This window comes from Tupaia chinensis, unplaced genomic scaffold (assembly GCF_000334495.1).
Source record: "Tupaia chinensis unplaced genomic scaffold, TupChi_1.0 Scaffold000274_1, whole genome shotgun sequence".
NCBI classification, from domain to species: domain Eukaryota; kingdom Metazoa; phylum Chordata; class Mammalia; order Scandentia; family Tupaiidae; genus Tupaia; species Tupaia belangeri.
This window is the reverse complement of record NW_006159756.1, coordinates 2,761,259-2,771,450: the sequence shown is the minus strand read 5'-3', so window position 1 is coordinate 2,771,450 and position 10,192 is coordinate 2,761,259. Positions and strand designations below refer to the sequence as shown.

General features: G+C 43.4%; 1 protein-coding gene across 2 annotated transcripts in view; it reads left to right on the top strand.

Annotated features, from left to right (window-relative positions):
• The window catches only part of PAFAH1B2 (platelet activating factor acetylhydrolase 1b catalytic subunit 2), a 39,097-nt gene that overhangs the window by 21,367 nt on the left and 7,538 nt on the right, over positions 1 to 10,192 (top strand). For both annotated transcript variants that reach the window (XR_334750.2, XM_006149982.2), the window contains exons 3-5: positions 236 to 325; positions 2,389 to 2,505; positions 6,900 to 7,022. Coding sequence is in view for 1 of the 2 variants with exons in the window: in XM_006149982.2 (XP_006150044.1) it covers positions 236 to 325; positions 2,389 to 2,505; positions 6,900 to 7,022 (330 nt within the window). In the remaining variant the exon portion in view is untranslated. The remainder of the gene's footprint in view (positions 1 to 235; positions 326 to 2,388; positions 2,506 to 6,899; positions 7,023 to 10,192) is intronic.

Here is a 10,192-nt window from a genome sequence, read left to right as displayed (position 1 = left end):
TCTTTCCCTGGCGTGAGTTTTAAGCTGTCGGGTCTTGGACTCAAACCACGGTCAGCTACAAGGGAGTCCAGCGCAACCATTGCGTCATCTGCTGGCCCCAAGAGGAATAAGCTTTTAGGTAGAGCAAAAACAGTGTTTGACAGTGGTAACTGATTAGACAGTTGTCTTTCTAGGCCAAGAAACCTCACAGGAAAAGAAATACCTGTTTCTTATTTTTCATTCTTCTTCAAACCAGCACAACAGATTTGTCCTGGACTGTAAAGACAAAGAGCCTGACGTCCTGTTTGTGGGAGACTCCATGGTGCAGCTAATGCAGCAGTACGAGGTAAAGGCCTGGGGCGAGGGAGGGTCTTCACCCCTGACAGACACCTGTCTACTGCCTCAGCTTTCACTCTGAGCTGAGCCCCTACGCACCTGGAGCTCCTAGAGAAGCTCTGCTTCGGCGCATTAGAGGAGTCACACCTACTGAAAGGATTCTCTGTGCCACCAAGTGTGATTAGACAATTAAAAGTACTGTTTATAACTAAACTCCCCTTTTTTTCTTGCTTCCAGGAAGCTTGATGTTATATAGTTTATTTATAGTTGTCGTGATTTTTATTTATTTTTATTCGTATTTTACTATTTTTATTTATTTACTAATTTTTAATTTTTTTTTAAAGGTTTTGGCATGGGGCATGCTGGAGAGAGAGAGAGAGGAGGAGAGAGAGGGAAAGTGAGATATCACCCCCTCCCCGGGGGAATGGCCACACTCCAGTCCCCTCTCCTCCATTCTCTTGGAGATTTTGGTCACGTGTGCACACATGCCCAGTGAGACTCTCAAGCCGTGGGATCCAGGACTAGGACCATGAACAGCCATGTGGGAGTCCAGCATCTTGACCATGTATTTTACTATTTTCTTCCCTTTTTTTCCTTTTTTCTTTGTTTTTTCTTCCCTTTTTTTCTTTCTTTCTTTCTTTCTTTTTTTTAAGTTTTCAACATACAGCACATGTGCTGGCCGGAGAGAAAATGAGTGAGACAGAAAGTGAGAAAGTACTCCCCATTCCCAAGGGGGATGGTCACATCGCAGTCCCTTCTCCTCTTTGGATTTTGGGTTTGCATTCACATGTGCCTAGCATGATTTTCAAGTCACCAGGTCTGGGACTCAAACCACAATTGGCCATAATGGGAATTCAGCATCTTAACCACCATGCCACCTGCTGGCCCCACTGTCCTTTATTTATATTTGCTCATTTATATTTGTTCTAGTCATGATTCTCACTTACTTGTATTTTGCCATTTTCATGTTCTGTATATTTTTATAATGAGCTGTAACAAATCTTAGGGTGAGGCATTCTTCTAAGGATTTCTTCATCTCATGTTTCTATTACACTATTCCTTTAAATAGATGAATAAATACAAAGGAGAGTTTATTGAGTTGGCAACTTAGTAATAAATGTTGGTGCCTCTTAAGGGGCATCAGATTGAGTTGTGACTCAGCTCTTGAGATGAGACTGAAGCTGCACTAACAAACACACTACAGCGGGCTGGCTCCATGGTGCTGCGGTAATGTGCTGCTCCAAAGAAGCCAGACCCCACATGGGGACCACGGCTCGAATCCTCAGCCAGTCAGCCAGAAGCATGCCGGGCATATGTGCAAATGCCCAAAACGTAGTCCTGAGGGCTGGACAAGAGGAATCAGCACAGGCAGGCCCTAGTAGGATGTTTTCCTTTCTCCCACTTGCTCATGCTCACTCTCCCTCTCTCTTGTGGGCTCTATCACGAATAAAGAAAAAATTTTTTGTGTGTGAGAGGTTTTTGCTAGAGGGTGCGTGTACTTGCCAGAAAGAGAAAGAGAGACAGAAAATAAGAAATCACCCCCCAAGGGGATGGCCATGCCTCAATCCCTTCTCCTCCATTCTCCTCTCAGGATCCTGGGCACACACGCACACGTGCCCAGCGTGAGTTTAAGCCACTGGGTCCAGTACTCGAACCATGGTCAACTACATGGGAGTCTAGCAACATAGCCATTACACCAACTGCTGGTCCCAAGAAAATAATCTTTTAAAGAATTACTTTATTTAACTTTGTTTATTTTTAATTTGACCAGAGAGAGAGAGAAAGTGAGAAAGAAACAAAGCAGCCAGGGGAGTGGGAGAGAACAAATGAGAAAGCAAGCCACCAGGTCTGGGACTTGAACTACAGTCAGCCAAGTGGGAGTACAGCGCCCTTAACTACCATGTCACCTGCCGACCCCAAAGCTCTTTACACACCGAGTGGCACACCATTGCAGTATTATGTTTGAATATAGGAATTGGGAGTTGTTACTTCATACGTCTCACACCATGCAACTCAAAAATTTTATTTCCCACTATTTTTAGATCAACTAAACCAAGCTTTTCCTTTTTTTAGATATGGCGAGAGCTTTTTTCCCCTCTTCATGCGCTGAATTTTGGAATTGGAGGAGATACAACAAGACATGTTTTGTGGAGACTAAAGAATGGAGAATTGGAAAATATTAAGCCTAAGGTGAAATGAAATATTCGAAATCTTTTAAAAAGAATATCATTAATCTTGAATCTTTTCAAATATTTAGATTATTTGAAAATAGGAGTAAAACATTTTTTCTTTACAGCACTGTTGCACTGTTATTTTGTGTTAGACTTCTTACGGGTAGATGGTGCTGTCACTCCCTAAGGATAAACATATCCAAATTTACGTTTAAAGCAGGCATGTCGTCTGCCTGGGCCGTATTTGTAATTGTTAAGGTTGTCTTCGGGGACAGGAGGAGCTTAGATGCTCATGTGTTGCACTGTCCATGGAGTACGTGAACTTGGGGCAGGGTAGGGGGAAATGCTTACAAGCAAGCTCAGAAAGCAAGGCCATAATTTTCTTCTGTTTAACCATATAAATTCCAGGTGGTAAAAAAGCCCCCGGTCCTTCTGAGGGACATTGGAGCAGACAGGAGTACACGAGCCCCTCTTCTAGGGCCCGCTCACGTCACAGACGTCCTGAGTTGGCACGCTGTATTTATTCTTTTTTTTGGTGGTGGCAGGGGGATTATTTTTGCTATAGCGTGTATGTGCTCGCTAGAGAGACAGAAAGCAAGAAATCACTCCTCCGTGGGGATAGCCACACTGCAATCCCTTCAGTCCCTTCTCTGTTCTCTGGGATCTTGGGCACGCACACACACGAGCCTGGCATGAGAGTGAAGCCACTGAGTCCAGGACTTGAATAATGGTTGGCCAAGTGGGAGTTCAGTGACGTAACCACTATGCTATCTGCTGGCCTTTTTATTTTTTTTATTTATTTTATTTTATTAAATTTGCTATAGGGCACGTGCACTCACCAGAGACAGAGAGAGAGAAAGTGAGAATGCAAGCCACCAGTTCTGGGACTCAAACCACAGTAGGCCATGTGGGAGTTCAGCACTTTAATCACCATGCCACCTGCTGGCTCATATGTTTATTCTTTTTTTTAAGGATTATTTTATTTACCTTTATTTATATACTTAATTTGATCAGAGGAACAGAGAGAAAGAGGAGGAAAGTGAGAAAGCAAGCCCAGGTCCAGGACGCGAACCGAGATCAGCCATGTGGGAGTTCAGTGCCTTCAACCACCATGCCATCTGCCGGCTCCATGTTTATTCATTGTTAACCCTCAGAAAAACTAAACACAAAGCTGAGCTGCTAGTGAAGGTTACTGTTGCAGGGAATATATTCTTTACCTTTTCTAATGGAATAGCTCATGCCCATGCTTCTCTTTTAAGATAGACTGACTGGGAAGTTACTTTGAGCCATATAATGTGTATCTCTAAATGATAACCACTGATAACCACCTTGTAAAATCATTATTATTTTTTTTTTTAAGAGAAATACTTGTTAAACTGTATCTAGCTTCCACCCCATTGACTTTTTCCTTCAAGTGCAATTAAGTACTTAGGTTCATTATACTCTCTTAGGTACTTTTATTATTAAGGTACTTCTAGTTAGGAAGGGCCAGCCGTTGGCCTACTGGGTAAGGGAGCCCAATCTCGCAGGGCTCACTGTGGTTTCAGTATTGGCCCTACATTTAAGAAACACACCAGCGTGTGTATGTGCACTCCCAGAATCTCAGCAGAATGGTAAAGTGGAGAAGGGATTGTGGCATGATCACACTCATTAGGAGATTCTCTCCGCCTCTCCCTTTCTGGTAAGGGCATGTACCCTCTGGCAGTTAAGGAGAAAAAAGGAGCAGCTAGCAAGTGGCATGGTGGTTAAGGGTGGTGCAGGACTTCCACATGGCTGGCCATGGTTCCAGTCCCAGACCTGGTGGCTTGTTTTCTCACTGCCCCCCCCCCTCTTTGGTCAAATTAAAATAAATAAAGTTAAATAAAATCATTCTTTTATTTAAAAAAAAAAAAAGTACTTCCAAGTAGAGAGATGAAGTCTTTGTGATGTGAGTTGTGAATATGTTTCTCCAGCTTCCTTAGGTTTTTTACTTTTTCAAAATTTAATTTTGTTTATTCATTCTTTTATTTATTTTTTTTCATTCATTTAATTTGACCAGAGAGGAACACAGAGACCGAGAGAAAGGGGAAGTGAGAAAGCAAACCACCAGGTCCAGGACTCGAACCATGGCTGGCCATGTGGGAGTGTCCAGTGCCTTAATCACCACGCCACCCGCTCGTTCCCAGTTTTTTTACTTTACTTTTTAAAAAATGTGCAGATTTTTTTCCTGAGTATTTTTTTTTAAATACTGTGAACTCAACATGGGGGTGTGAAGTAGGGGAAAAGAGGGAAAGCATACCTCAGAGGGAATGGCCACATCACAGTCTTTTCTCCTCTATTCTCCTTACAGGATTTTCGGCATGCATACACACGTGCCCAGTATGTTTTTCAAACTGCCAGGTCTGGGACTCCAACTGTGCAATCAGCCATGTGAAATCTAGTCAGTTTAAACACCCTACAACCTTTGGTTCAAGATTTTATTTATTTATTTTTAAGAGGCTTTTGCCTTAGTGCGCATGTGCTTGCTAGAGAGAGACAGAGACAGTGAAAGGGAAAGTGAAAAAGTACACCCCAGAGGGAATAGGCCATGCCACAATCCCTTCTCCATTCTCCCAGGATCTTGGATATGCGCACACACACTTTCAGCATGATTTTCAAGTTACCAGGTCCAGGACACAAATTGCAGTTAGCCTTGTGGGAGTCCAGTAACATAACCGCTACTCCATTTGCTGACCCTTCAAGACTTTATTTTACTTTATTTATTTATTTATTTATTATTTTGAAAAGTAATTATTTTATTTAACTTTATTTTAATTTGACCAGAGAGGGACAGAGTGAGAGAAAGAGAGAGGGACAGTGCAAAAGCAAGCCACCAAGTCCGGGATTCAAACCATGGTCGGCCATGTAGTAGTCCAGCTCCCTTAACCACCACACCACCTGCCAGTCTCAATATTATTTTTTTAGAGAGATTTTTGCTATATATAGGATGTGTGCACTCGCCGGAGAGACAGAGACAGAGAGACAGAATGTGAGAAACCACCTCTGGGGGGATGGCCACACCACAGTCTCTTCTCCATTCATCTCTCAGGATCTTGGGCATACACGCACAGGTACCTGGCATGAGTTTTAAGCTGCCAGGCCCAGGACTCGAACTGTGGTCAACTTCACAGGAGTCCAGCGACATATCCATCACACCATCTGCTGGTCCCTCAAGTTTTTGTATAGTCGTGTTTATTAGTCTTTTTTTCATATGGTTTCTAGATGATGAGATTAGCTCCCCAGCTCTGTGATGGTTGTTTAGTGTAGCTGTAACAGAAAGTACCCGAGTGACCAGCAGGTGGTGCAGTGGTTATGCCAGCGGACTCCCACGTGGCTGCCCACAGTTAGAGTGGCAGCTTAAAGCATGCGCCAGGTGCATGTGCATGTGTGCCCGAAATTCCGAGAGGAAAATGGATGAGAAGGGATTGCCTTTGTGGCCACTGCCCTCGAGGGTGATTTCTCACTTTCTCTTTGTCTCTGTCTCTCCAGAGAGCACAAATGCCCTATAGCAAAAATCTCTCTAAAAAGAAAATATCTGAGGCTGGGTGGTTTATAGAGAAAAAAGGTTTGTCTTGCTCATAATTATGGTGGCTAAAAAGTCAGAGCATGGAGCCAGCGCAACATGGCAGGGGAGGCAGAAAGGAAAGTGAATGCCTGTGAACATAGACCTATTGACAGCCAACTTGCTTTTATAATAATCTGCAGCATGTGGCATAGTGGCTAAGACACTGCGCTCCCACATGGCCAACCTCTGTTCAAGTCCTAGACCTGGCTGTATGAAACTCACACCAGGCATTTGTGCATATGTGCCCAAAATCCTGAGAGGAGAATGGAGAAGAAGGGATTGCTGCATGGCCATCCCCTCTGGGGAGTGATCTCTCACTTCCTTTCTCTCCGTCTTTGTCTCTTATAGACAAAGCATACGTACCTTATAGCAAAAATGTCTCTAAAAAAAATAGTAATCTGCCTCAGGGGAAATAATCCTTGAGAACCCATTTCCTCCCAGGAGCAGACATTAAATCTGTTTGTGGGGGATCTGCCCTGCATTCCAATCACCCCCCCACTAGGCCCCATTGCCCAGCCTTGCCCTATTGGATGTCGGCCACACCGTCAGCTCATGAGGACACAACACTCAAACCATAGCAGTGGTGGTATTCTCTCTTGTTTTCTTCTAGTGCGGTTTTGCCACGTAAATGTTAATGGATTTGAATTTATCCTGGTCTATGATATGAGGCATAATTCATTTTTGTAAGAAAGCTATCCAGTCGAAGTTTTCTAATACCATTTTAGAAATTTATGTTTCTATTGATTTTGAAATAAAGTTTTCTTCTGAATGTTGGACATTCCTTTTCTCCTAGGTATTTATGTTTTTTCTCCCCTTTCCTTCAATTACAGGTTATTGTTGTTTGGGTAGGAACAAACAACCATGAAAATACAGCAGAAGAGGTAGCAGGTGGGATCGAGGCCATAGTACAACTTATCAACACAAGGCAGCCACAGGCCAAAATCATTGTATTGGTATGTCATCTCTGGGTGGGTGAGGACTTGGATGTCTTTAATTCAACTGATGAATCTTTGTAGAAGTATAGTTGTGAGACCAGTGGGTGGTATGGTTGTTGAGGTAGCTGGATCCTATGTGGCGTTCAAGTCCTTGCTTTAAAAACATATAAGGTAGTGGAACCAGCAGTTGGCGTAACGGCTATGTCGCTGGACTCCCATGTAGTCGACTGCAGTTCGCGTCCCGGACCCGGTGGCTTAAAACTCACACCGGGTGCATGTGCATGCATGCCCAAGATCCCGAGAGGAGAATGGAGGAGAAGGGATTATGGCATGACCATCCCCCCGGGGGGTGATTTCTTGCTTTCTGTCTCTATGTCTCTCTCTGTCTGTCTGGCGAGCACACACACCCTATAGCAAAAACCTCTCCAAAAAAAAAAAAATATCTAAGGTGCCAGGCGTGTGTGTATGCTGTGTGTGTGCATGCCCCAAATTTTTAGAATGGAGAAAGGATTGCCCAACCTTGAAGGGTACTTTGTCACTTTCTCAGTGTGTGTGTATGTCTCTCTCTCTCTCTCTCTCACTCACTCACTCTCTCATTTCTCTTGCCTGGTGCGCATACGTGCTCCATAGCACATTTAAGAACTGCATAAATCCTTTGTTTCAAATAGCCATTTTTTTTTTTGGAGAGATTTTTGCTATAGGGCACATGTACTCACCAGAAAGACAGAAAGAGACAGACAGAAAGTGAGGCCACACTGCAATCCCTTCTCCATTCTCCACTTGCATCTTGGGCACACACACACTCATTCCTGGTGTGAGTTTAAGCTACTGGGTCTGGGACTCAAACCACAGTCAACTACATGGGAGTCCAGCGACTTAGCCATTATGCCGTATGCTGGTCCATTAGATATCTTTTTTTAAAAAATTGATAATTTAAAAAATGGCTCATGAGGGGCCAGGTGGCATGGTGATTGAGGCACTGGACTCTCATGTGGCCAACCACAGTTTGAATCCTGGACCTAGTGGCTTGCTTTTTCACTCCCCCTCCTCTGGTGAGTGCACATGCCTATAGCAAATTAAAATAATAATAACTTTAAAAAAAAAAAAAAAACTGCTTATGAGATTTGTCTGAATCTTGAGTCTTTTTTTTGATCTAGGTTTGGATTGACTTAGAGGTGTTCTGTTCTACTGTTGACATGTTAAAGAGGATGTATCAGAGTACCTTGACTTCTCTAAAACAGTAGAAATTTCAACAAGGAAATGGGTACTTTATAAGTCTTATCCAGAATGGAAATCGCTACCCCTTTGTAAAATTTGTTGGTCTCCAGACAAAAGGGAAAGAAGGAAAGAAAATAAGGCATTACAGAGGAAAAAAGAGAAAATGATCAAAGACTTGTGTGAGTTTCTCTCGGTTGAGTAGAGGAATGTACGTAAAGTTTTGAGTCTGAGATGGTTAGCAGAAAGAGGCTGCGGCCATCTCATGTAGGAATTTTGTATACTATATAGGGACCAGCAGATGGCATAATGGTTGTGTCACTGGACTCCCACATAGTTGACCGGGGTTTGAATCCTAGAGTAGGTGGCTTAGAACTCATGCTGAGGGGGCCAGCAGGTGGCATGCTGATTAAGATGGTGGGCTCCCACATGGCCGACCATGGTTTGAGTGCCAGGCTGGGTGGCTTTCTTTCTCTCATTCTCTGACCAAATTAAAGAATAATAATGATAATAAACAAAATGAACACTAAGATAATTCTTAAAAAACAAAAACAAAACTCATGCTGGGTGCGTGTGTGTGTGCACCCAAAATCCTGTGAGGAGAATGGAGGATAAGGGATTGCCGCATGACCATCCTCCTGAGGGTCAATTTCTTGCTCTCTGTCTCCCTGTCACTCTCTCTCCAGCAAGCATACACACCTTGTTGTAAAAATCTTTCTCCGAAAAAAAGAATTTGTATACTTTGTGGGGAGTTTGGATTCTGTCTTATGGTTGCTGGAAAGTCAGATCTTGGTTTTGATATTATGTGGTATTTAATTTACTTTATTTTACTTGTTTATGTACTTACTTTTTTCCTACCTTATTCCAGAAAGGATTATATCTGATTAAGATTTTTCTTGAGTACAGTCAGTGATACATAGTATTAGGTCACAGGCAAAGTCATGGCATCTTTTTCTTTCTTTTTCTATTTTGGGGGAAGTAAGAAAGCAATTGTTGGGATCAACCACTGACACGATGGGAAAGGTAGCTGAATCCCATGTGACCAACTGCAAGGTTTGTGACCTGGACCCAGTGGTTTGAAAAACATCCCAGGTCTGTGTGAGTGCCCAGAATCTTGAGAGGAGAATGAAGAAGGGACTGCAGTGTGGCTGTCCCTCTATTGGGGTGCTTTCTCACTTTTCTTCTCTCCATCTTTGTCTGGTTTCCTGCGAAGCACATTGCAAAGTTAATAAAACAAAACAAAAAATTGTTACAAGATGAAGGGATTAGGATGAGGGGTTTTTTTTGTGTTTGTGTGTGTGTGTGTGTGTGTTTAACATAATATTGTAGCAGTTATTAAAAATAACAGGAGAGCCAGATCGTGGCACAGCAGTAGTGCAGCTGGGCCCGTATAGGAAAGGTCCTGGGTCTGCGTCCTGGCCCAGGACCTCCTTGAGCACTCCGGGTGCGTATGTGTGCCGTGGTTGAGCCAGCTGACACTGAGGATGGATCCCGGCATGGGGACTCCGGCGGGGGGGGGATGGATCGCGGCATGGGGGCTCCGGGTGGGGGGGGGGTCGGGGCTGACCTCACTCCTGTGCCAGAGTGGCTGCTCAAATGAGTAAGCTTTGCAAAATCACACAGTATACTACTCTTGATTCTCATGAAGGAAAACTCTGCACAGGTACATAGCTGTTCTCATTTTTGCTTGAAAATCTAAATAGGAATGTTGCCCTGTTCTTGAGGTTTATTTTTCCTTCATGGCTTTGATTACTTTGAGATGATAAAACTTTGATCTTGGCCATAGAAGATCACGCTTTTCTTTTCATTGCTATAATAGGACAGACATCTGATTTACCTGAAAATTATTTGCATTAAGTTAGAATTGAAGGACCAGCATTTAGCATAATAGCTATGTCGCTGGACCCCCACGTAGTCGACTGTGGTTCGAGTCCCGGACCCAGTGGCTTAAAACTCACGCCAGGCGTGTGTGC